The 27,955-nt window shown below is 43.7% G+C and overlaps 1 protein-coding gene across 1 annotated transcript in view; it reads right to left on the minus strand.

Moving 5' to 3' along the window:
* Positions 1 to 3,136: 3,136 nt before the first annotated feature.
* ANKDD1B (ankyrin repeat and death domain containing 1B) overlaps positions 3,137 to 27,955 on the minus strand; it is a 60,773-nt gene continuing 35,954 nt past the window's right edge. The window contains 8 exon segments of the mRNA XM_053598568.1: positions 3,137 to 3,198; positions 4,213 to 4,341; positions 4,631 to 4,633; positions 7,537 to 7,738; positions 11,350 to 11,445; positions 17,798 to 17,916; positions 21,406 to 21,493; positions 24,507 to 24,605. Coding sequence (XP_053454543.1) covers positions 3,137 to 3,198; positions 4,213 to 4,341; positions 4,631 to 4,633; positions 7,537 to 7,738; positions 11,350 to 11,445; positions 17,798 to 17,916; positions 21,406 to 21,493; positions 24,507 to 24,605 — 798 coding nt within the window.

Here is a 27,955-nt window from a genome sequence, read left to right on the forward strand (position 1 = left end):
AAATATCAAAAACAAACTTCCTGTTAGAATGATCCTGCTTCTGTTGTTCTTTCCCACCTTAGTTGAGACTGCAGCACTAAGTCCACATTGTTCTCTCTGGAAATCCAAACCTGGCCCTGTGACGGTGTAGCCTGCACAACGGCTGATCAGGATGGAGACACCGACTGGGCAGAACTGATTTGGGAGAATTAGACCTGGCTTCTAATGGGCTTTTTCATCTTTTTTTTTCTTTGTTACCTTGAGCCAGATGCTTAATTTAAATGATTCTCAGGATCCTTATCTGTGAAATAAGACTAAAATGTGCCAACCCTACCTACATACCTACATAAAATGAATGGGTTTTGAAGAAAGTCACTTTCCACGTCTTTAACAGAAATGAATAATCTGAAGCCTGTACCAATTTGAACATGATCTACTTCTAATTTATTTTAGCAAATAGTTTTGCTTGCTGTCTCTTCTTGTTTATAGGACATCAGAGAATAAATGTGATCCAGGCAAATATAATCCCATGTTCTAACAGGGCACACTGAGGCCTTCCTGAATTCTAGATATATAAGCAACACTGTTCTGAGTTCTGGCCCAATAACATCATGACATACAGCTCCATTCTACAGGGGCTGCAACGTTTTCATGAGCACAAACCAACAACACCTTACCTCAGGCCTTTTCTGTGTTCTCCTTCCCACGACCTCCTGACTCACTCCCAGTCGAATCAGGAGGGACCGCAGGGTCCACGTAGAGCTGACTCATGTGACCCAAGTTAACACCCCATTGTTGTAAATAGATCCAGTTCTTTCTTCTTTCTCCCTTGTAGGGATTGCCCTGAGAGACATTAGTCCATCGTGTCTCTCATATGAGAGTTACCCCTGATCAAACCAGGGGTATGCTTGTACCAAGTGGCGGCCAATTTGGTAATGCACTTCATCCTGGCTCTCCCTCCTGTTTGCTCCCCTTTTCCTCCATTCCTGCTTCCCTGGATGTACACTTCTCAGAAAAGTTCTTCCACATAAACTTTGACCCTCAGCTCTACTTTTTGAGGAATCTAGACTACAACTAGGAGTAGTTTTTGCTATCTAAGTCAAAACCATATGGAAAAACTAAAGTGAATATTATGAACATGCAATTAAGAGTAAACAGTTCCAGCTACTCAGAAGGCTGAAGGGAAAGGTTTACTTCAGACCAGAAGTTCAAATCCAAACAATGTAGCAAAACTATCAAAAGAAAAATCTTACAAGCCAGGCATGGTGGTTCACGCCTGTAAGGGAGGCCGAGATAGGCAGATTACCTGAGCTCACTAGTTCGAGACCAGCCAAAGATAGAGCAAGAAAGACCCTGTCTCTAAAGAAAAAATAGCCAGGTGTTATGGTGGGTGAAGAAAGGAAACAACTGTATTAAATTTGTAATACTGAAGTTGCATTTGACTCATGCCATTACAAAGGTGTTCCATCTGACTTGTATCCATTTTTGTTATTGGTACCCCTTCTACCCCCCTTTTCCTCCACGCCTTCTTCCCTGCCGATAACAAAAGATGAATACCAGTCAGGTTGAGTACCGCTTGTAATTACAGAAGTCAAACGTGACATCAGTATTACTAATTTAATACCCTTTTCTTCTTTCTTAAATTGTGTATATATTTTTGGCACTGTATACCTATAAGCATCTTTTTAAGCTTTATGTAAGCTCTAGAAGTGTGGCATATTGTCTAAAGCACCAAGTAATTAGTGTTTGCCCAAGTTAACATAAATTCAACAATTGAAACACTTTATACAGTGAGAGTATGCAATCATATTTATTTTTGCATAAAGAGGTTTTCAGATTTGGGGAGAAGGGGCCACACAAGATCAGAAAAAACTGGCCATATTGAAGAACTAACAGACAAGATTTGTCACTTAATAACGTCTTTAAAATCTTTTGGAATGTGAATATATTACCTGTTTTAAACATTCATAACATTAAGTGGGCCATTTGCAATCAGTATGAGACAAACATGCAAAATTACGAATTCATGATAGAATAACTAGACTGAGCTTGCTCTTGATTTTATTATGTACCTTGAAGATTTAAAGTCAGAATCTGAGAATGGGGAGTCTCAGATGAATAGATTCATCTAGGGCGGCGCCTGTGGCTCAAGGAGTAGGGCGCCGGTCCCATATGCCAGAGGTGGCGGGTTCAAACCCAGCCCCGGCCAAAAACCACAAAAAAAAAAAAAAAAAAAAATAGATTCATCTAACTGATGCAAATTGATACTTGACTTTACATTTACTTCATAACTTTTTCAGACAAAAAAATTATGTTCATTGTGAAAAATTAGAATATATCAAAAAGTACAAAGAAAATAAAAATCACCTGCAATTATATCACTAAGGGTTAAAAAAAAGTATTGGTGTATATACTTCTGGTCTTTTCTAAGTAATACCTTTACGTTACATGTATATGTGGTTTAAAGCCAACAGTGATTATAAATTTCTAAATCCAGTTTCTCTTACTGAAAAAGAAATAATTTCTAATTTCCATATGGGCATAAGGTTAGGCGTTTCATGGGCATTCTCCCTTCACCCCAACCCTATGGAACGGGTAGACATTCCCACCACTGTATAAGGAAGGTAGCTGAAGATCTAAGAACTTACTACCATCCCAAAGACTCATAGCTATTATGTAGTAAAACCAACTTCAAAACCTGATCTATCATAAAACTCTGGGTTTTTCTGCATACCACAATGCTGCTCCACCACCAACCTTTAAAAAAAACATGGTATACAACCTGGCTTATTGTACCCTCAATGAATCCCCAACATTAAAAAAAAAAAAAGAAAAGAAAAGAAAAAAAGAAAGTGGGAAACCATAAAAAAAAACATGGTGTACAAAACCCTTGTATGAATAGATTATGCTATTACATTGCATCTAATGACAGAAATGGGAAAGTCATATACAACTGGTCTTAAGCAAAAACCAAAAAGACTATTTGACTTTTCTGTGTTTGGAAAGTATAATACATAGTAGTATTGTTTTGCAAGAGGATCCTGTCACCACCATCTTCATCGTTGAAAGGAAAACCGATACTACTAGAAGAAATTTATGGCATCAAAATAACTTAATAATGAATGGAAAAGCACTTAAATACAATTTCTTTAGGCATTTATGAAACTGCACATTTCCTGGAGGTTAGGTCAGTTTTGCTTTTGAATTGATGAATCTTTTCTGGAAAAAACAGAATAACATTATTAATAACATTTTTTAAACACTTACTAGGTGACAGGCACTATTACTCATTTAATCCCACACAGCCCTTGAAAGTAGACATTTGCATTTGAGAATACTGGTACAGAGAGGCCACAAAACTTGCTCCAGATCACACAACCAGACTGTTGGAGTTCAAAAGTGAGTCCACAGTCTTGCCCTCACCACTGCCGCAAACTGCATGGCAGCCTTCCCTGAGAGTTTTCATGGAAGCTCTTTCATAGGAAAGAATAAATTTAAAGCTAAGTGGCAAACTCCAGTGTTAGCATAATGTCATAGAAGGCAGGTATCATCTACGCACTATTCCTTGCACCGGTCACTGCTTGAAACTATCGGATCCATGGTCTGATTCACTCATGTTTTCAGCACCCTGTAAAACTGCTTCAGTGAAAGTAATGGCAATGTCCCTATATCTTGCTTGCATGACTGTTACCGCATGACAGTCGTAACACCACCTAATTTATGGATGAGTTCCTAAAGCATCTTCTCTGAAAAGACTGTCAGTGATTCTGGCAGGATGATTTTTAACAATAACCCCAGCTGGCAAAGTACTAGCTCGTCTGCTCTTTTCCCTCAACCTAGAGGCAACATTTTCAAATACATTAACTAGTAGTTTCCCAACAGGGTCAAAATGGCATTTTGAGCAAAACAAGACTTAGATGTGAAGAATAATCCAGTAAGTATGAGAGGGGTTAGCATGCCTGCCCCACCTCACCTACCACCTACACATAAACAAAAACACTCCCTCACGTTTTCAAATGCCCAGTCAGGAGATGACACGGAACCTGGGCTGAGGCATGCCCAGTACCGACCGGGTCACTCCTAACAGCAGAAAGCCCCTCCACAGCCCCACCATCTATGTGAGCCACAGCTAACACGGAGGCGGGCCTGCTCCTCCTCCGGGAGGTGTTTCTGTTTACTGTTCCTACCACTTTAAGGGAGAAGGGGTTTTTGTTTGTAAAAACTGTCACTTACCAGCTAGTTCTGGGAAACCTGCCCGGCCGAGCTCTTCATACAGGTGCTTGGCCGGGTCAGCCTGAGTCATCAGGGCCCCATGCAGCCAGATGAGCAGAGCCCGGTGACGGTGTTTGCCGAAGCTGTCAGCTCCAGATCACACAACCAGACCGTTGGAGTTCAAAAGTGAGTCCACAGTCCCTCACAAGAGGTCCGAGGTGAAACACCATGAGCCGATGAGGTCTCCTTCTATTATTATCTCCATTCCAACTAGACTTTCCGTCTGGCTGTGGCTGCACGTCCATTCCTCTTCTGCTAACGCAAACCCTCCCCGTGGCCCTCACTGTGCCGTGACCACCATGTGGATTCCCTCCGGCCCTTGCCCTGCACCTATGGTGGTTGGCACACACCCAAGAAGTGTGTGTACTGGAATCTGGACAACCTTCACCACTGTGGAGCTTTCCTTCAGTGAGGGCCATGCTACCTTAGAACAGCACTTCTCAGATCCAGTGCAAATTCCACCCAAGCGTCTTGTTAAAATGCAGATTCTGAATAGCCGGGCGTTGTGGTGGGCGCCTGTAGTCCCAGCTACTCGGGAGGCTGAGGCAAGAGAATCGCCTAAGCCCAGGAGTTGGAGGTTGCTGTGAGCTGTGTGATGCCACGGCACTCTACCGAGGGCCATAAAGTGAGACTCTGTCTCTACAAAAAAAAAAAAAAAATGCAGATTCTGATTCAGGAGGCGCGGGCTGAGAACCTGCATGGCCGACAAGCACCTGGGCGCTGCTGCTGGCCCGTGAACCACACTCCCGTCGGCAAGTATGCACCTTACTGCCACTCCAATTTTTTTTTTTTTTTTTTTTTGTAGAGACAGAGTCTCACTGAACCGCCCTCGGTAGAGTGCCGTGGCATCACACGGCTCACAGCAACCTCTAACTTGGACTTACACGATTCTCCTGCCTCAGCCTCCCGAGCAGCTGGGACTACAGGCGCCCGCCGCAACGCCCGGCTATTTTTTTGTTGCAGTTTGGCCGGGGCTGGGTCCGAACTCGCCACCCTCGGTATATGGGGCCGGCGCCCTACTCACTGAGCCACAGGCGCCGCCCCTGCCACTCCAATTTTAAGAAAAGTGCTCTGATAGAAGACTGCATCCCTGTGTCAGGATTACTCATTGAATACCGGACACCTAACCCAGAGAGATGATGAGAAAGCCACTGTCACTCCCAACAGGAGTTGACAGTTACTGACACAGCACAGGCCCCTTGCTCTGGGGAGAGTGTGCAGGAGTAGATGGGTGCTGTGAAAGGTAAGGCCAGACCTCTGGGGAGAAAGGTCCCTGGACGGACTGTCCACCAGGGCAAGCACTTCAGGGAGAAGGAACTGCGTGCAGGGACTACACTCTTGTCCTTGCTCTTAACAAACTGTTTTTTCTTAAATACCATCATCAACCATCACTCCTCTCTTCAGAAGCCCCCCAAGCTCCCTAGTGCTGGGAGCCTTACCCTGGATTAGAATGGAATTGTGAATGTTATTGTTAACATGCCAACTAGATTATAAACTCCATCAAACATGTGTGACTTGACAGCTGATGTATCCCTCATCTGACAGCTATAAACATGCACCAGGCACTTCATAAAGGTTCCACTGAAACACTCCAAAAGCCCTCTCATCCCCCTGGCAAGTACTCTGAAGACACACTATATTTTTGAAATATTTCTTTGTTTTTAAAACAAAGAAAATCAAAAGAGAGTTCCAGAAGGCTATAAAAGACTTCACAGAACATCACACACCTAATTAGCAACAAAGGAAAAATCTTTTTTTTTTTTTTTTTTTAAGGGAGTCTTACTTTATTGCCCTTGGTAGAGTGCTGTAACGTCACAACTCACAGCAACTTCCAACTCCTTGGCTTAGGCGATTCTCTTGCCTCAGCCTCCTGAGTAGTTGGGACTACAGGAATCTGCCAGAACATCTGGCTATTTTTTTTATTGCAGTTTGGCTGGGGCTGGGTTCGAACCCACCACTCTCAGTATATGGGGCTGGCACCCTACCCACTGAGCCACTAGCACTGCCCAACAAAGGAAAAATCTTAACAAAAAAAGAAATATTTTCAGAAAACAGTCAATAGTCAATGTTTCAAATACATTATTTTCCATTTCTTCATATAAAAATGTATCCTTAGGGCCGCGCCTGTGGCTCAGTCGGTAAGGCGCCAGCCCCATACACCGAGGGTGGCGGGTTCAAACCCGGCCCCGGCTGAACTGCAACCAAAAAATAGCCGGGTGTTGTGGCGGGTGCCTGTAGTCCCAGCTGCTCGGGAGGCTGAAGCAAGAGAATCGCTTAAGCCCAGGAGTTGAAGGTTGCTGTGAGCTGTGTGAGGCCACAGCACTCTACCGAGGGCCATAAAGTGAGACTCTGTCTCTACAAAAAAAATGTATCCTTAGAATTAGCAAAGAAAAGTTCCATAATTTTCTTGCCTATGGTATAAGTAACATGTGCCCACAGGACTGCGGTCCTGCCTTCTACAGTTCTCAGCAATCATTAACGCTGAGTAATCACCCCGAGCATGGGACACCTTCCCATCTCACAATATCAATGTAAGGGAGTGCTCTGAATAGAAAACTTTGCCAAGAAAAGCATTTGCTTCTATATTTTTACAGTTAATTTAGTTGATTAATGCCAAGCAAACTTCCTATATTTGCTAGGTTTTGGTCTAAGCATAAAAAAGCAAAGCTAAGGAGTCTAGCTGACCTAACCTCACCAATCACGTGAGGTTCAAGTCTGGCTGAAATGATTCTATTGCTTGGAATCATTTAGACAAGAGAGATCCCACCTGCCTCTCACGGGACAGCCAAGTCTTCCCCAAGGCCATGTCCTACCCCTTCCCTCAGCCACCTGGTTTAAGGGACTCCTCTTCCTGGAGTGGAAACCCTCAACAGTGAGCCTTATGATTATAGAATAAACACATTCACCCCAGGACAATCGCAAGGAATAGCAGAAACCAAGACTGGCCTCCCAGTGACCTGTCACTATTAACTCCTTGACTCCCTACAGCCCATTCATTTGGGAATCTTAACTTCTTTTCACGCTAAATACCACCTTTTAGATATGGCTCAAGAAAAGTAATCATCCTTTGTAAACTTCAATTTACTGCCAATTCCCATGAGTGTTAATTTTACTACAAAGCTCCCAACCACCCATGTGGCCATAAGGCAGCTGTCCCCATTCCCAGGGCTCTTGGGGTGTGCTGCTTATTATGAGCACCAGCCACTTCCTTAGATCTCACAACAGGAAGGACTGTTGTTCCTGACACTGAATGCCTCCAGCCCGCATCATCTACTCTTTACTCACCTGACCACTGTGCCTCAATGGCTCTGAGCTGGTCATCCGTAAAGGTCCATGAATGGGCCAGCCTCTGCCACTCACCAGCCTGCAGCTGATGGTAAGCCAGGTTTCAGACGAGCGTACGCATGTGCCTGGTCTCCAGACTGTGATCTTGCTTGAACGTCAGAGTAAAACCTGTTGATGCATCCCTGACACTTTCTTGATGCTCCTAAGTTGAAAATAATTGTATCAGATAATTTCAGACATGTTCCACTTACTGCCTTATTTCAGAGTGTACATATTTTTTAGATATAACTGGTAAGGTGGTAACCGAGACTATGTTTTCAACCTCATCTGTCCTCTACCATTTTTTTGTCATCTAAGATGGAGACAAATGTCTGCAATGAACAGCTGGAGTACTGTCTGTCTGACACAGGATATGTGGGGGATTTTGCAGTGTGGTGCCCTGAGCTGCTGACCAAGAACGGAGGGGTTGCCATAGGGAAGGAAAGGTCATGACAACAAACACATCTTTAATGGCCTTTCTTTGAACCCATATTTCATTTTCTTATTTCGGGTCTTTGATTTTCTCCTATTAAAGTCTTGGTGGGTCCCAGATTGGGTATATTCTTAATAAGACCCCATAGCTGGGCCCTTGATTCGTCCTGCTCTCTGAAGTGTGTGAAGAGAGAAAACTAGAAGCCTGACAGGGGTTGTGGGCTGGAGAAGAGGTGGCCAAGGGCGTGAAGAGACACTGCAGCCAGGCTCAGCCCCACAGCACTCTATCTACACTGGTGTCTTGTTTTCTGTTTTTTCGGTTTCCATTTGTCCTTTCTGCAGAATCAAACCAAAAAACTGTAGGAAAATCTCCCTGCCTTTCTAGAAAGACATGTCATGCTTGTGCCCACAGGGCTCCAGAGAGTTCTTCTACAGAAGGTTGCAAATCAGTTAAGGACACGTAGGACACAGGGCCAGCCAGGAGGTTTAGGATTCCTATGTAGTCTCCTCCCTCTTTCTGTGTATAATGACTTCTATTTTTATCTTGCACCTAAATGAAAATGAATTTTAATGAAAGACATTCTGAACAAGATGTAAGCCAATGCTAGGGCAGGAAATGGATCAAAAGGATATAGGGCCCCAGTTTTCAAAAGCGTGGTGTTGTTTGCTCCTCAGCACCCAGGCTGGGTCGCCTGCACCCTTCACAGCACCAGCAGCCTCCTCCGGGAAGCTCTGCTCCTCCTGGGAAGCTTAGCCAAGGAGAAGGGCAATACCTTTCTCTTGGATCTGGACTTTGAGTACAAAAGTTAGAATGGAAGGTATGGACTACCTATAAATGTTCTAGGGACTATGAAAGGCAAGGTCTGCTCACTCCTGGCCTCAGCCTTCCTTCCATAAGGGAATTCCACAAAAGGAAGGTGGGGAAAGTCAGCAAACTAGGGAGCCATCCTTTCCTCCTCATCCATCTCCCGAAACAATGATGAACCCAATGAAATCCAAACCCAAACACCACGAGGTAAAGAGAAGAATACAAAGTGCTCCCACACTTGTCTTTGTGTTGTAGCATTTTTATTTTGGGGGGAAATGTGCATGTTTGTGCATTTTGGACTGACCGGATGGTCCTCTTCAGGTTTCCACAGCAAAGGGCAGGGAACTTGGGAAGCCCACGTCTTTTTCAGAAGTCAGTAAAAACATTAAATAGTTTATCTGCCAAAGCACTGGGCTATTTGTAGGAGAAACATGAGCCAGAATTAGTGGAAATTAAAATAACATAATCCAACTTTTAGGAAGCTCCCATTTGTCTCTGAATTACTGAATTTAATGATGGGTGATTGGGTGGTTGGGTCAAAATATAGTATAAGAGAGGAAATTCAAATCACCTCTTCTATCTTTTCATTAGGACCCATTGTATGTCAGGCCAGAATATAAACTTGTTTAATGAACTAAGAGGATTTAAAATAATAATAAATGAATTTGGCAAACAAAAAAAAAAAAAAATTAGGGATATTTAAAAAAAACAGGATATATTAAATATATTAAAGATGTTTTAAAATATTTAAAATATATTAAGGATATTTTAAAAAACAGGATATGTTAAAAAAAAAAAAAGTCTGTCTCCCACCCCAGACCTCAGGAACCCTGCTGTCACAGGGTTAACAACACTTACTATTTCTGGGGGTCCCCTTCAGTTATATTTATGTCTAACATATGGTTTTCAAAGTTTATCTAACTCTTAACATCTTAAAGATTTGTACGGAAAGAGGGTTTATTCATTTGGTAGAAAAGTAATTTATTCTCATCTAGCAAAAAGAATCTAAACATGCTACCAGGCCTTAAAAATAGAACCAAAGAATATAACCATTTCCAAAGGAAATGCGAAAATAAGAATTCAGACAGAAAGAGAAAAGGTGGAAGTTGGTAAATTTGTCTTTAGTAAGACACAGTGATGATTTGAGAAAATGAGCATGAGGATAGAAAAAGAGGAAGAGGAAAGGGGAGGAGACTGAGGAACAATAGAAATAGGAAGGGAGGAGATGAAACAGAAAATTTAAATTCTTTTTTTAAAGTTGGAGTTTTTTTTTTTTGCAGTTTTTTGGCCAGGGCTGGGCTTGAACCCACCACCTCCGGCCAGTGCCCTACCCCTTTGAGCCACAGGAGCTGCCCGACAAAGATTTATTTATTTTTTTGAGACAGAGCGTCAAGCTGTTGCCCTGGGTAGAGTGCAGTGGCATCACAGCTCACAGCAACCTCCAACTCCTGGGCTTAAGCGATTCTCTTGCCTCAGCCTCCGGAGCAGCTGGGACTACAGGCGCCCGCCACAACACCCGGCTATTTTTTGGTTGCAGTTTGGCCGGGGCTGGGTTTGAACCCGCCACCCTCGGTATATGGGGCCGGTGCCCTACTCACTGAGCCACAGGTGCCGCCCAGAATTTGGAGTTTTTTTTAAACAGGCAAAATAATGTTTTGTTTTTTAATTTATTTTATAGGCAAGAAAAGTTGTGAGGAGGATGGTGTGACCTTTAAAAGTATCCCTATAGATCAAGGCTACTAAGCCAATTAATAATCAGGATTGTGAGAGAAAAGAAGACAAATAAATGCTTTTTGCTTTAATGATGTAAGGGAAATATCCCAGGATTGGTCACGTGGGCAGCAGTCCAGGTTCGTAGCTCCTAGGAGTTGACATCTTAGTGATCAGGACCTGAATTCTATAGCTAACACACTGGACCACCATACCATGCAGCCTGGGATGGAAACAACACCTCACTTTTATGTTGAGGGTGGTGTCTGGTAATGACATTCTTGCCCGAGGACATACACTTGACTCTTGGAGGGGAGGGCAGTCAATTGAGAAGCTGCATGAGTGGCAGATATTGGAGGAAATGAAAGAACAGCAAAAATAATGACTTAAAAAAAAATTTTGTGTTCTCAGATGAGTAAGGTTGTCACCGACTGTCACAAGAGCCAGAATTGAAAACTGCAGGGCTATAAAAGGGTTTTTTTTGCCACTCATTAGACCTTCTGGAAATAGCCCATGGCCAGACTGTGGACAGAGAGCATAGCCAGGGCATCCACCATTGGGAGCTTGCACATCAGGCCAGCTAGAGCTTGCAGACGAGGCTGTTGGCCCAGAGAATCTCTGCACCCTCAGCAGTGCCGGTGGAGAAAGAGGCAGCTGTTCATTCATTAACGGGGCAGTGCAGGACAGAAGGGACACCTGTAACTGTATTCACCAGGGCTCTGCCCATTAGAGCAGAAGGAAAGAATTGCACAAACCCTGCATTCCCTATAAGAAGACAGGGGTTCCAGAAGAGCCCTTGCTGTGCTGGGGTCAGGCTTCCTCACCTCTTTCGAGGCGTAGTACCTCTCCGCTTTAATGAGCATGTCCACGACAAGGCTGTGGTTGCTCCTGGAGCCCACGGTCAGGGCAGTCTTTCCTTGCTGAAAGTTAAAGAAACTATTAGGTGATACAATCTAGTGGTTAGAAACTGTAGCTTTAGAACACAGGGCCTGGGCTCAAATCCTAATGTTACCACACACACACACACACACACACACGCATATCCATCCTTCTTGCTGAGTAAATTAGGGCCAGTCCTGGCTTCTTTGGGTATTTTTTTTTTTTTTTGAAACAGAGTCTCACTCCATTGCCCTGGGTAGAGTGCTATGGTGTCATAGCTCACAGCTTAGACTCTTGGGCTCAAGAGATCTTCCTGCCTTAGCCTCTTGAGTAGCTGAGACTACTCACTGTCAGTAGTGACTACTACTCACTACTCTGGTGAATACAGTTATTAGCTGCCACAACATCCAGCTAATTTTTTTTCTATTTTTGGTAGAGACAGGGTCTTGCTCTTCTCAGGCTGGTCTCCAACTCCCGAGCGCAGACACTCCACCCACCTCATCCTCCCAGAGTGCTAGGATTACAGGCATGTACAAGCCACAGTGCCAGCTGCTTCTGTGGTCTTAATAACTGCCCCGCGGTAGATGGTGAGGGGTACATGTGAGAATGTACATAAGGCCCTAGAACATGTGCCACCTGAGTGTGTCCCAGCCTCCCTCGCTGTCAAGCACACAGTCTAAGTTCTGGCCAATGGTGTGTAAATGGAACATGCAACTCTGGAAAGTATTTTTAAAGAGAAGGGTGAACTGCATTTTCCTTCCTTCCTCCTCCTGAGTGGAATGCCGATGTGACGGCAGTTTTAACAGCCACTTCAGATCAGGAAGTGAGAGATGCTTTGTGGAGGGTAGAGTAATAAGGCAGAAAAGGGATGGATCTTATTAAGAACAATATCAATAATTACAACACTAGTAATTCATAGCCTAGAATTCAGCTCACTTGACTCCTACCAAGTTTTTTTTTCTATTATACCACACTACCTCTAACCAAGGGTGAGGGGTTCAAATCTTAATCAAATGGAATGAGCGATGAGGGCTGTTCTGGACATAATTTTGGCAAGGAGCTACCTGGAGCCCATATGGTGTCTTACAGAGATTATGAGAAGGTGAACTTTTCTCAAGATGCATTGGGTGCAAATGCAGGCACACAGCCTTGCAAGCAGCATCCTTAGACTTCATTCAGTGCACAATTTCTACATCTAAGCATTCTTCCCTGAGCATAGGTTGGTGGTTTTCATCTGCTTTTCAAATGACCCATGCAGAATTTGTGCAGGGACCCTGAAAATAATCAAAATTAATGGTCAGAAATAACCCCCAGAGATGTTCCAACCTTAGGAACTTTTCTGAATCTACCTTTCTGAATTTCAGAACCTTTCTGAATCTACCCTATGGATTCAGAAACCGTACCCCAAGAATTCTCTTACATGGCTAGATATGTACAACAAGTGCAATTCCCACCAACACAAATGATTCTGTTCTAAGTCTAGGCACTAAGACCCAGGTGAGCTGAAAAATTAGGCATGAAAGTAACCAGCCTCTAATCAAAAGAGACAGTAATGAAATTAGGAAGAACTGCATTTTTCGGGCATTTAGCAAGCCTTTAATTGTATGCTGTCTAAATTCTGGCTTTAAAGCCAATTGAATCACCATAATTAGCCTATTCTGGGAAAGCAGTAGTCTGAGAGGCAGAGTTTTCAAGCTCATGAGAAAATCTTCTCAGGGAATGTAGGCTGGAGGGCAAGTGCAAGCACTTCTGCCCTTGGAGAGTAGGGGAGCCTGGGGCAGGGTGGGCAGAAGGCCCTCCGGGAGCTTTGTGATGCCTCAGGCTGAGAGGACAGGCTTCTGGGAAAGCAAAACTTACACCAAACCTTGGGGTTGTTTTTTTTTCTTTTCTTCCTATCCAGACCCTAGTGAGGTCTTAGAAACACTTAGATTATGTGAAACTTGGTAAACGTCTGTGAAGCTGGTGAATGATGCCCCATGAATATATCAATGTACACAGCTATGATTTAATAAAAAAAAAAAAAGAAAGAAACACTTAGATTAGCACCGTGGCGTCACACAGCTCACAGCAACCTCCAGCTCTTGGGTTTAGGCGATTCCCTTGCCTCAGCCTCCAGAATAGCTGGAATTACAGGCACCCGCCAATGCCCAGCTATTTTTTTGTTGCAGTTTGGCCGGGGCTGGGTTTGAACCCGCCACCCTCGGTATATGGGGCCGGTGCCCTGCCCACTGAGCCACAGGCACCACCCAGAAAAGGTAGTTTTTATTCATTAATTAAATATGTATTGGGTGCCAACTATGTGCCAGACCTCGAAAACAAAGAAGGAAAATCTGGAAACATCACATTGGGAGGCCTAGTAAACTGTGGGCTTTTGTTCTGAAAACAAAATCAAGTGGTTGCTATGTCTAATCCACTAGTATCAGGGTCCCCAACACAAAAGCTTGTCCAATGCTATAGATTCTCTGCTCACAAAATTGCCTTGGAGGTGTTAAGTATTAATGACAAAGCAGAATAAATTATAAAAGGAAAGCACAGGGGAAAGACTAGCACTAAATGTTACCCAAGTTCCCCAGGCACAACTGGTGAAAGGGTGGGATTCCGCCCAAGTGATGGCACTGTGGGTGGCCGTGTTTTCCTTCTTTATGCTTTTCTGTTTTCCAAACCATACACAGTGAGCTTGTATTACTCTTAGGATTAGGGGGAAAAGAGTCAATTTTAGAAACTGACGCACATAGAAAAATAAAATAACCTATCACGACTTTAGATCCTACACATATAGATGCATGATTCTGGACTAGAAGAGAGTGGCCTTGGGCTTGTGCCGTGAATTAGGGAGGTGCTGGCCTGGGAGCCAAGACAAGGACAGGAAAACTGCAAGTTCTGGGGGCAGTCCTCTGTGCCAACGGTTGTCAGAAAGTGCTGGATAACAGAGAAGTCACTCTTGGGTTCAAAGCCAACTCCGCCTCTTACTATGTATGTGACCCGATGTCATCCAAATCTCTCTGATCTTTTCTTGAAAATGAGTAATTCTGTTCACCTCATAGAGACGTGAGTGCCTGACAGGGCTGTCCCCCAGGAGCCTCCTTCTACACCTTTCAGAAAAGCTAGAACCTCGCATGCTCTCTAAAATCCTCTGATGGCTCAGCCTGCATTACCACACCACTTGCAACACACAAAATTGCCTTTCTTTGAAAACAAGTTTACAACAACCAAAAGGTGGAAGCAACCCAAATGTCCATAGACAGATGAGTGAATAAACAAAATTAAAAACAATAGAAAGGTATTCAGCCTTAAAAAGGAATAAGATTCTGGCTCAGCGCCTGTATCACAGTGGTTATGGCGTTAGCCACATGCACCCAGGCTGGTGGGTTTGAACCCGGCCAGGCCCTAATAAACAACAATGACAACTGCAACAATAGCCAGGTATTGTGGTGGGCACCTGTAGTCCCAGCTACTCACGGGAGGCTGAGGCAAGAGATTAAGCCCAAGAGCTTGACGTTGCTGTGAGCAGTGACACCATGGCGCTCTACCGAGGGCAACATAGTGAGACTCTATCTTTAAAAAAAAAAAAAAAAAAGGAGTAAAATTCTGATGCTGCATGCTATACAACATGGATGAGCCTTGAAGATGTTATGCTAGTAAAATAAGCCAGTCACAAAAAGCAAATACTGTATGATTCCACTTACATGAAGTACTTAGCATAGTCAAATTCATAGACACAGAGGAAAGCAGAAGAGTAGTTGCCAGGGACTGGGGGAAGGAAGAAGTGGAGACTTATTTAATAAGTACAAAATTTCACTTTTGCAAGGTGAAAGTTTGGGAGATGGATTGAATAATAATGTGGATGTCTTAACACTAGTGAACTATATACTTAAAAATGGTTAAGATGGGCGGCACCTGTGGCTCAGTGAGTAGGGTGCCGGCCCCATATGCCGAGGGTGGCGGGTTCAAACCCAGCCCCGGCCAAACTGCAACAAAAAAATAGCCGGGCGTTGTGGTGGACACCTGTAGTCCCAGCTGCTCGGGAGGCTGAGGCAGGACAATCGCGTAAGCCCAAGAGTTGGAGGTTGCTGTGAGCCATGTGACGCCAGGGCACTCTACCCGAGGGCGGTACAGTGAGACTCTGTCTCTACAAAAAAAAAAAAAATAAATAAATAAATAATGGTTAAGATGGTACATTTTAGGTGGTATTTTACTATAATTAAAATTTCTTGATTAAAGAAAGACAGTTTAGATACATGTAAGTTTATTCATTGCAGGTCAGTTTATAATAGCAAAAATTTAGGAACAACTTACATGTCTGTCAGTTGAGGACTAGTTGAACAAATTATGATATGTTTATACAATGGTCTACTATGCAGCTGTGAAAGAAATGAATGAAAAAACCTGTCCATGTACTGATATGGAAAAATTGCCACTTTATAATGTTAAGGGGGAAAAAACCTAACTGCAAAATAGTATATTGCATAGAAGGATGCCATCAGTGTCCAAAACAGTGATTTTCAACCGATGCACTTTGAAACACTGGTGTGCCGTGCGAGCATCTTAGGTGTGCTGCGAACATTTTTTTTTCTTTCTTTTTTTTTTTTTTGTAGAGACAGAGTCTCACTTTATGGCCCTCGGTAGAGTGCCGTGGCCTCACACAGCTCACAGCAACCTCCAACTCCTGGGCTTCAGCGATTCTCTTGCCTCAGCCTCCCGAGTAGCTGGGACTACAGGCGCCCGCCACAACGCCCGGCTATTTTTTGGTTGCAGTTTGGCCGGGGCCGGGTTTGAACCCGCCACCCTCGGTATATGGGGCTGGCGCCCTACCGACTGAGCCGCAGGCGCCGCCCATTTTTAAAGATCATTAATTAAATTATTTTCAAAAGACATTCAAAGCACAATAAGTATATTCTATTTTTACTCTTTTTTTTTTTTTTTTTTTTTTTTGGTGGGTCATATAGTCTTTTCATTTTTTTTTTTTTTTCTTTTTTTTTATTGTTGGGATTCATTGAGGGTACAATAAGCCAGTTACACTGATTGCAATTGTTAGGTAAAGTCCCTCTTGCAATCATGTCTTGCCCCCATAAAGTGTGACACACACTAAGGCCCCACCCCCCTCCCTCCCTCTCTCTTTCTGCTTCCCCCCCCATAACCTTAATTGTCATTAATTGTCCTCATATCAAGATTGAGTACATAGGATTCATGCTTCTCCATTCTTGTGATGCTTTACTAAGAATAATGTCTTCCACTTCCATCCAGGTTAATACGAAGGATGTAAAGTCTCCATTTTTTTTAATGGCTGAATAGTATTCCATGGTATACATATACCACAGCTTGTTAATCCATTCCTGGGTTGGTGGGCATTTAGGCTGTTTCCACATTTTGGCGATTGTAAATTGAGCTGCAATAAACAGTCTAGTACAAGTGTCCTTATGATAAAAGGATTTTTTTCCTTCCGGGTAGATGCCCAGTAATGGGATTGCAGGATCAAATGGGAGGTCTAGCTTGAGTGCTTTGAGGTTTCTCCATACTTCCTTCCAGAAAGGTTGTACTAGTTTGCAGTCCCACCAGCAGTGTAAAAGTGTTCCCTTCTCTCCACATCCACGCCAGCATCTGCAGTTTTGAGATTTTGTGATGTGGGCCATTCTCTCTGGGGTTAGATGATATCTCAGGGATGTTTTGATTTGCATTTCTCTAATATATAATATAATTTAAGTGTGCAGTGGAAATTTACAGGTTCAAGTGTGCCATGAAATAAAAAAGGTTGAAAAACACTGGTCTAGAAAAGGCACAGGAATGGAATAAGACTACAATGTATTTATGTTTGCTTCTACATACATGCAGAAACTCTGGAAGGAACAGAAGAAATTTATAATCATGGATACATATGGCCAGTGTAGTGTGGTAACCAGGCAAGTAGGAACGGGAGTGGGTGGGAAATTCTGACTGTAAAACCCTTAACTGGTTGTATTTTTAAATTTTTGGACAATGTGAATACATCATCTTTTCAAAATTTTTTTTTAATTTTTAATTTTTTATTTTTTTTTTATTGTTGGGGATTCATTGAGGGTACAATAAGCCAGGTTACACTGATTGCATTTGGTAGGTAAAGTCCCTCTTGCAATCATGTCTTGCCCCCAGAAGGTGTGGTACACACCAAGGCCCCACCCCCCTCTCTCCTTCCCTCTCTCATCTTTTCAAAATTTTAATAAATAAATTGAATTGTAAAAACACATTTTTTCGTTAGAGTAAAAATTCTTACTGACATATCTCAACCCAAACTGGAATGTTTTACTGACTGTGACAACGCGAGGCTTTGTGCAGTTTGTGCAGCTGCTCAAGGCTGACCGCCGACAGGGAGGGCTTAGCCATCTTCTCAGTGGAACAAACCAAAGTCCACACAGCTACCTTATTGACAACCTTCAAGTCACAGCCTGCCTTCAGCAGGGTTTCCACCAGTTCTACGTTTCCAAGATCAGCAGCTCTATGCAGAGGGGTTTGCTGTCTCTGCCATGAGAAATTTAAAAAATAATTGAAGCACATTAACGAGGGAGAAAAATAAAACTTGAATGGCAAAACGACAAAACAAAGCAGAGTGTCCTATAACAGGCTTAAAGGAAAGTGGATAAGCTCATATATATTTAAACAGATAAGGGAAAAGACATTGCAGTATTATTTACAATAGTGAAAAACTAAAAAGAAGTTTCATGTTTTAAAGGAGATTTGTTCTACAAAGTTTGGTACATTTCTATATTGAAGTAGTAGGCAACTGGCTCGGCGCCTGTAGCTCAGCGGCTAGGGCACCAGCCACGTACACGGGAGCTGGCGGGTTCAATCCAGCCCGGGCCTGCCAAACAATGACAACTACAACCAAAAAATAGCTTGGCCTTGTGGAGGGAGCCTGTATTCCCAGCTACTTGGGAGGCTGAGGAAAGAGAATTGCTTAAGCCCAAGAGTTTGGGGTTGCTGTGAGCTATCATGCCATAGCACTCTACCCAGGGTGACAGCTTGAGAAAAAAGAAAGAAAAGAAATAGTAGGCAAACATTCAAAATAATTTTTTGAAAGTGATTTTAATATGAGGTACCTAGAGTAGTCAAATTCATATCTATAATTCCAGCACTTTGGGAGGCTGAGGCAGGAGGATCACTTGAGACCAGGAGTTTGAGTTTGAAGTGAGCTATGAAGACGCCACTGCATTTTAGCCTGGGCAACAGAGTGAGATTGTCTCATTAAAAGAGAGAGAAAGTAGAAACGTAGTTACCACAGCTTGGGGGTGGGGAGAAGGAGGAGTTAGTGATTAAGGGTATGGAGTTCCAGTTTAGGAAGATGAAAAAATATCTGGAGGTGGATGGTGGTAATGGTTATACAACAGTGGGAATATAAGGATTTATGACACCAAACTGTACAGTTAAAATGGTAGGTTTTGTTATATTTTGCTATAATGAAATTATTTCAAAGATTATTTTTTAAAATGAAAACATGTTTATAACATTAAAAACCTTAGGAAACAACCACATGATATTTAGTGAGCTCGATTTAATTTAAAAAGACATATAAAGAAGGAAAGACCAAACATCAGTAATGTTAATGGTGTTGTCTACATGGAGGGATTAGAGTTTATTTTTATTGCCTTCTTGATGCTTTCCTGTTTTCAGTATTTTCTACATTATAATGTACAAAGGACTTCAAGACTTTAATTTCTCTTTTGGAGTAATCATTTTCCCATCAAGAGGATGATAGTATTTCAAAAGAAATTGTGAAATCACAAGAAAATCAGTCACGTTAACCTCCTACCAAAAGAAATGCTGATGTGATGACATTGGGGCAGAAAGGAACATTAGATATAATCTAGCCCAATCCCTAACCAGAAAGGATAGGCAACTTCCCAGGGTCACACACGCAGCTGGACGAGGGCACGTTGCTCAGGATTCTTCCTACTAGGGCCAACCTGCTCGGGGGCATCCATGTGATTATTGCCAAAAAGCATTTGGTGGTTTTTGTTGTTGTTGTTGTTGTTGTTTTAATCTTTTTGAGACAGATTCTTACTGTGTCGCCCTCAGTAGAGTGCCTGGCATCACAGCCCACAGCAACCTCAAACTCTTGGGCTTGAGCAATCCTCTTGCTTCAGCCTCCTGAGTAGCTGGGATTATAGTTACCCACCACAACACCATGCTAGTTTTTCTTTTTTTAGTAGAGATGGGGGTCTTGCTCAGGCCAGTCTCCAGCTCCTAAGCTCAAGCAATCCATCTGCCTCAGCCTTCCAGAGTGCCATGGTGTGAGCCACCATGCCCAGCCCCCAAAAGCATTTATTATGCACCCTCCTTTTCCTGGCAGCATGCCCTCTGGAAGCACAACACCCAACATGTCACACTTACACTAACAACCTGACAAAAGTCTGTGCCACTGTGGAACAGAGACACAGGCGTAGTGCGACAAGGGCCAACAATACCCATTTGGCAATTCCCCTACTAGGCTAAAAAGCAGGAAATGCAGACTCAGTAGCAAGAGTCTCTTTCTCTGCTGAGGACCACAAACACATTTAAGTTTTTTTAAGATTATTTAATTTTCTTATTTTGAATAAATATTTAATGTTTAAAATATGATATTTTAATTTTGTGTGTATATTCTTGTCCTGGCAAAGAAAATGAATGAATGATAAAGTCTTATTTCTGTAAAGGGATAGCAAGCCTAAAACACACATCTGGCCACTTCCATTGAAACCAAACTCACGTGTGAGCATAAGGCTCTGTGGATTTAGCAAAGATTTTGCCCATTAGGAAAGATTTGGGGCTTTAACATAATTGAACACATAAGTATATGTAATAACAAGATGTTCCCATCTCCCATAAAAACCTTTTGGGATAGTAAAAGCAGGCAGGGGGAACAGAAGTGCACTTAAGTCTTTACTCAGCTCAGAGCAAACATTAACTCAGAGTTTGGAGTTAGGGGAGACCGCAGAGATCTGAGTCAATGCTCTGGTCTCACTGAGGAAGCACTCTGGTCTCACTGAGGGCCACAGAGTGGGTTAGGGCAGGTGTGCCGACTGCCCTGCCGTGTTTCCCTACCTTGGAGGGGCACCACTGAGGCTTTCTTGTGAAGAGGCATCCATTAGGTCTCATTTGGCTCCTCTTCACCCTCCCCATGGCCCCCTGGAAGAGGGCAGCTCGGCCCAGAAAGCAGGCCGGTTCATGCAGTGCCTGCTCTCAGCACTCCCCTCTCCAGGCCCTGGTGGATGGATTGCCTTTATGGGCATTGGGTTCTGCTCCAGTTGATTGAACTTGGCAGCAGCATTTTTTTTTTTTTTTTTATTGTTGGGGATTCATTGAGGGTACAATAAGCCAGGTTACACTGATTGCAATTGTTAGGTAAAGTCCCTCTTGCAATCATGTCTTGCCCCCATAAAGTGTGACACATACCAAGGCTCCACCCCCCTCCCTCCCTCTTTCTGCTTTCCCCCCCTCATAACCTTAATTGTCATTAATTGTCCTCATATCAAAATTGAGTACATAGGATTCATGCTTCTCCTTTCTTGTGATGCTTTACTAAGAATAGCATTTTTTCTTTTAAATTCCAAGAGGTCTCTTTTGCCTTTGGGCAAAGGGAAGACACATTTACTGTCTCTAATACAGAAACAAAGCAAGCTTCCTTCTTGTGGAGAAGGGATCCCTGCCAACTACAACATTTCACACCTGGGGAGTGGCTTTTGATTAAAGAGCCTGTGGCAATTTACCTCTGAGCTACTGTTTATCAAACTGTTGGCTGGGCCTGCTAAATGAGGATTTAATCTTGCACGGGCTGAACCCCAGTTTCCTTCTGAGAAAAAACAAATGGTGCTCGTGGGGGCCTGGAGGTGGGGTGAGAGTTACAGAAGAAAAGATGAAAAGAATGACCATGTCTCCCCACCCCCAAAATTTAGGGTACCTTGAACTTGATCAAAACTCCCCATAAACACACACTATGTTGAAACATAAAATAGACTCTGAGGTTCTGGTTTGCTTGGCTTACCTGATTTAGATGTCAGTATCATGCTGGGCACTTAATAAACTATTTACAACTGTGATATGGTTGTTGATAGCAGCTAAATGAAGGGGGGGCTCCATGGGCTGCAGAGAGAAAGGAAAATTTCAAATCCAAAAGATTCTGGCTTATCATTCAAATTGAAAAGGAACTCATTTTAGCAGATATTTCCTGATGATCTCTCAAACAAATTGCCCATCACAGTGTGCTCAGCCTTGTCATTCCCAGGTTGAAAAGCACACCAGCTCACCAGCAATCAGCTCTCCCCCTTCATTCATTCTGGAACTATATGCTGAGCACCTGCTGTTGGCCAAGCCCTTTCCAGAATGCCACTGATTTAGTGGTTAACAAAGTTCATTCTCCGGAACCTTCCAATCTAGTGAGGTAAGCAAATATTAGTTTTTCTAAAGTCACATAATACAGTATGCAAATTGTGATAAGTCTTTTGGAGGAAAAGTAGAGAGCTGTGAAAGCAAGGGAGTGCGGGAGAGTTGACCTCTGGGAGGTCAGAAAGACTTGCCTGAAAGAACTGACATTTTAGCTCAAATATGAAGGATAAAAAAATATTAAATAAGCTGAACTGCAGACTTCTCAGATAGAGCCTCCAAAGAGCTAAAGACAGTGGTAGTAGCCAGAAGTGGGAAACAGTTGAACATTCAGCGTTTCCTGAATTGATTTGCTCTGGAGCTCTTGCTCTTAAAAGTGTCTTATAGGACCTTCGTCCCCCTTACTTTGGGGCACTGTCTCATACTCAGCCCTACCACCTACACAAAGTCCTGCCACCATGTGTCCAACAAGCCTTTGCAGCCTGCTCGGTCCTTTCTTGGCTAAATTACCTGTCTTCTCTGCCACACCACTACTTGGAGCCCCTTGCAAACATCACCACCACCTCCACCCACCTACTCAGCCTCCAGACTCCTTGCTCTCTCATTCCCTCCAGCTGCCACGGGCCCTGGAGGCAAGAGACAAAGAGAAGACAGGCTTCCAGCAGTGGAGAAGGCAGCGCGAGGTGGGGAAGCTCCAGTGGAAGGGATCAGGGTAGGAGAGAAGGGTGAGAGGGTGCCGGTGCAGAGAAGAGAAGGGAGTGATGGGGAGGCGGGGTGCCACGGACAGAACAGGGGTGGAACCGAGAGCGGAACGGAGGTGTGAGGGTGGGGGGCGCCGCGGGCAGAACAGGGGTGGAACCGAGAGCGGAACGGAGGTGTGAGGGTGGGGGGCGCCGCGGGCAGAACAGGAGTGGGACCGAGAGCGGAACGGAGGTGTGAGGGTGGGGGGCGCCGCGGGCAGAACAGGAGTGGGACCGAGAGCAGAATGAGTGGAGAGGGATCACAGGTGTGCGTGCAATGGGCCATTAAGCTGGGTGCGGGGGAGAGGGGTCACTTAAGTGAAACAGGTGATATCGATGATACACTTTAGGTAAGCACCTTCACCTCCTTCTCATTGTGGTGCTTACTGTACGCTCACCTCCCCAGCGGTTACACTCTGTCTTAAACACTGGGATAACAGCTTTTCAGCAACTGTATCGTTCATCATAACCCTAGGAGTTTGATCTTACGTTCCCCACTCATACATGAGGCACAGAGAGGATCAGTAACTTCCACAAGGCCACGGAGCAAGGAAGTGGCAGAGACAGGACTGGAACCCAGACTCCTCAGAAGACAGGGCTAGACTGATGGAAGAGAGATGCAGGAGCTGACAAGAGTATGCCAGCGCTTGGATAGTGCGGAGGGAGGGGGCAGGAAAAGCAATGCAAAGTCGGGACTATCTAAGAAGCAACAGAGGTCCTGGGGTGTGTGTGAGCGGATGGTCTCTTCTGCTCAGGAATTGAAAGACTTGGGGCAGGACCCCCCACTCTGCCCTGAGTGATGACGACCCCAATCAACCGCAAGAGACGACACTTGATGCAATCAGCACGAGGGTTCTTATTCCAGCATGCTGGGGCTTAGCTCGTGACTCTCTCAGGAGCAGAGGAGTTAAGCCCCGAACAGCAGGTTTTACAAGCTTATAAAGGCAAAAACCACAAAGTAGGCAGGAGTAGCAGACATAGCAGGGGCTTTAACCATAAAGTAAGGAGGGGGAGCAGACATAGCAGGGGCTTTCTAGATAAGAAGAACTCCGGTTCATTACTCAACTGTCTTAAGACAAGATTAACAGTTAAACATTTGCTTAACAGTTAAACATTTGCTTAGCCCTTTTATCTGCTTCAGCTCGGGGCTATCTCCTGGAACAGTTACAAAAGGTCACATTCTCATGGTAGGGGGTGAGGGGTGGTCACATTCCTATGGTAGGGGGTGAGAGGTGGTCACATCCCTATGGTAGGGGGTGGTCACGTTCTCATGGTAATACTTTCTTTCATAATCACCTCCCTTGAGGCACTGAGCATCCCTCATCTCCAAGAAGTGGGCCATGTCCTTGCTGGGGCCCAGCTCCTGAGAAAAAGGAAGTGTCCTTGGACTGCACCAGGTTAAGTTCAGAGTCAATTCCCTCAATGCCATGCTCCAAAATCTATCAGGCATGGTTCAAATCACATTCCTTCTCTTAACATAATAAACACTAATGGCTCAGCCAGATCAGAGGAAATAATGTTCTCACAGGAGAAATGAAAATAGAATGAAAAACAGAGGAAAGTTTCTCATATAATTCCAGCACAGAAGGCCTTTGTTAATCCTACCAAAGCCAATTCAAACCTTAGAAAACCTAAATCAGAATAAAGGATTGACTTTCAAAAGAAAAACAAGACCACTCAGTGAAGGGGAAAAATTATCACTCTTCTTCCTATTTACAGCAGCTTCATCACTGTCCCAGACTGATAATAACAAGAGTCATGGAATTTCTAGACATACAAAAAAAGATTTATTGCAGCCAATACAAACATTTTAAGCACAAAGATCACATTTTATTCAGGAACTTCAATGACTTTCTAACATTCATCTTAGATTTTATTTCTAAAATAAGTGAGTTGGCCCTCCCAGAAAGAATCCTCCCTGTGAAACATCTCACTGCTGACAAGCATCTTCTTGTCCCTGACAAGGGCATTCTCTGTGATGTAGCCAACCTGGTGGTGCCAGGACCAAAGCCCCGACATCCGAGTAGACTCACTTCCACTGTCTGGTGCAGATCCACGTTTTTGCTGAGAAGAAAGTTGATGAGGGATGTGTGGCCATTCTGGGTTGCCATCTGCAAACCACTGATATTGAGCTGGAAGAGATGGGGAGGGAGTCCCATTAGAATCCAGCCTGCCTTCTGGTGTTTATCACACAGTAATCGATTAGTACAACTACAGTCATTTGCCACGTAACAATGGATTTTGGTCAAGAACAGACCATGTATACAACAGTGGTCCCATAGATTGTAATGGAGCCAAAAGATTCCTACGGTACAAGTATTTACACTGTGTTACTATTTCCTTACATTGTTCGCTATAGTAACATGCTGTACAGGAACTCTGTAGTGTCCACATACGACTAAATTCCCAAACAACACATTTCTCAGAATGGATCCTTGTTGTGAAATGATGCATGACTGTGTTTAAAAGAGAAAATCCAATGTGTTTCTAATTATTTGGGAGGCTGTTATTTCTAAGTGTCTCCCATAAAAGCGTCAGAGTCCTAGAGAACATGTGCCACGGACTGAATATTCTTGCCCCCTCCCTCCAATAATTCATGTGTTGAAGCTCTAATCCCAATGAGACGATATTTGGAAGTGGGGCCTTCGGGAGGTAATTAGGTCATGAAGGTGGAGCCCTTATGAACAGGATTCATGCCTTTATAAAAAAGATACCAGCGCTAGCTAGTTCTTTCTGCCTTGTGACGACACAGCAAGAAGACAGCTGACGGTAAACAGGGAAGACTGCCCTCCCCAGAACCTGCCTGTTAGCAGCCTGATCTCAGACCTCCAGCCTCCAGAACTGTGAGAAATAAATGTTTGTTCTTTTAAGCCACTCAGTGTTACAGCATTTTTTTAAATAGCAGCTAAGACACTATACCTTAGGCAAATACGATTTAAATCTGTTTCCCTTCTGGAAGTACACAGTGAACTCTAGAACCAAGTCTTTTCTGTGTACACCCTGCAAACCCTCTCTTTGAGCCTAAATAGGTGACTTGATACTGGCCCCAGGAAATGCCTCAGCAGTGTTGGGACCTGTCAGCTTTTCTTCCCAACCCTCCCCACCCCTGGGCTAGGTAGGGCCTCAAAGAGAAACATGATTCCTGCCTGGGTGGAGTGTTCCCCATTGTTACCCAGCTCCTTCAGCACCTTCTGTTCCCTGAGCACAAGCAAGGTGGCACACTGCTTAATGGCACAGCCCGCCATCCTTCTAAAGGCCAGTGACTTGCAGTCACACAGGGTCAGTGAATTAGTGGTTGACTGAGTAATTGTGAGACTGCTACAAAGTACTTTCAGGTCTCCCAAACAAGGATGCTGTAGCCAATTCTTGTCCCCAAATGGCTACATACATCAGTCTCCTGCCCCACATGGCTTTCTGCAGTATGACCTTGCCACTCCCCCATCAGGGTGGGGCTTACTCTCTACTCCTTTGAATCTGAGTGGGCCTGGTAACTCCTTCAGCCAATAGAATGGGGCAGAAGTGGCAGTGTGCCTTCTTCAAGGGGGCTCCCAACTGGCCTCAGAGCTGCAGCTCTCTGCATCTTACAATGCTTGCTCTTGCAATACTTTGTCTTGGAACCCAGCTGCCAGCCTATGGGAAGGCTGGAGAACCCTGAGAGGCCACAAATTGGTGCTGAGCACCCAGCTGACAGCTGCCATCAAGTGCCAGGCATGTGAGTGAGCCATGAAATGGCCAAGATCTTGTCCAACATCTGGCTGTAATCATGTAACACCCAATGTAAGAACCTCTTAGCTGAGTCCCGTCAACCCACAGAGCCATGAAAGATAATACCAAATTGTTTTAAGCCACTGAACTTTGGGTAGGTTTGTTGCAAAGCAACAGATAACTGGAACAGAGGAATGATAATTCTGAGCAACTGAAATCGAGCTTGAGCTGATGCTAAGTGCCTCTCTGACCTTGGAGAGTGGCCTGTCAAATAGAGGCCTCTTTGTCTTCATCTGTAAAAATGGCATAAGCATCTATATTAGTTTTCTATTGCTGCTGTAACAAATTGCCATAAACTTCATGGCTTGATACAAATGTATCATCTTACAGTTCTGGAGGACGGAAGTCTGAAATGGATCTGACTGGGCTAAAAAAATAAAAGTGTTAACAGCCTGGGTTCCTTCCTGGAGGCCTGTTGGGGAATCCGCTTCCTTGCTGTTCCATTTTTAGATGCCTCCTGTGTCCTTTCCCTGTCATTAAAGCCAGAAACAGCTGAGTCCTCCTCACACTGCATGGCTGACCTCCTCATCTGCCACCCTCTTCCGCGATTAAGGTACCTTGTGATTCCATCGGGTCCACCTAATAACACAGGAAAATCTCACTAAGAATCTGCTGATTAGCAATTTGAATTCCATCTGCAACTTAAATTCCCCTTGGTAGTAAGTAATATAATATATTCACAGGTTCCAGGAATTAGGATGGGAACATCCCGGGGATGGGAAGCATTCTTCTGCCTACCGAATCATCCTACTTCTTTTTCTCAAGTCATAGTAATGCTGGGAGTATAATTGAGTAGTAAATGTGTATAGTAACCATAACTATTATTTTATTCATTCTACAAAAGATTATTGAGTACCTATGTTAGACGGCGGTGGGTCATGTTGGTAAACAAAACTTCCCTGCTCTCTCATATTATATCCCACTAGGGTTGGACAGTCAATTGATCAATAGTTGGTAGACTGGTAGATCAGTAAATCAGTAGCTTTAAAATAAATCTATTTATTAGGTTCTAGATGGTATTGGAAGAATAATACCAACTAGTTGTGTGTACTACAATGAGAAGTAAAATAGTATGACTGGATGGTTACTTCCCAATGGGTGATCAAGAAAGCCTTCTTGGGGTGGGTATGGCAGCACACACCTGTAATCCCTGTACTTTGGAAGGTTGGAACAGGAGGAATGCTTGAGACCAGAAGTTAGAGACCAGCCTGGGCAACATAGTGAGACCTCATCTCGACAAAAAAATAATAATAATAAATAAATAATAAAATAAAATAAAATGAAAGCAGGGTGTAGTGGCCTGCATCAGTAGTATCAGCTTCTCAGGAGGCTGATGTGGATGGGAGGATTCCTTGAGCCCAGGAATTTGAGGTTGCAGTGAGGTGTGATTGAACCATTGCACTCCAAAGTAAGACAGATAAGACCCAGTCTCAAAAAAATCCAAGGTGATATTTAAACTGATATCAGAATGGTAAGATGTGCCCTCTTTGAGAGGACTTGAGTTCCCCTAAAACAGAAACAAATTTATGACAAACTCAACCAGAAATGCGGTAGGAAGAGGAGCTCTGGGGGTCTACAGCATTTACCGGTGAGGCACTACAGTGGATAGGGTCTATAGACATCTTATGAGCCAAAAAAATCTTTGAAATTAAAAATAAAAATGTATTGGTTCTAAGATACTAAAAGAAAACCACAAAATTGAAGTGAATAAATATTT

The sequence above is a fragment of the Nycticebus coucang genome, chromosome 1 (assembly GCF_027406575.1).
Source record: "Nycticebus coucang isolate mNycCou1 chromosome 1, mNycCou1.pri, whole genome shotgun sequence".
In the NCBI taxonomy this organism is placed as follows: Eukaryota; Metazoa; Chordata; class Mammalia; order Primates; family Lorisidae; genus Nycticebus; species Nycticebus coucang.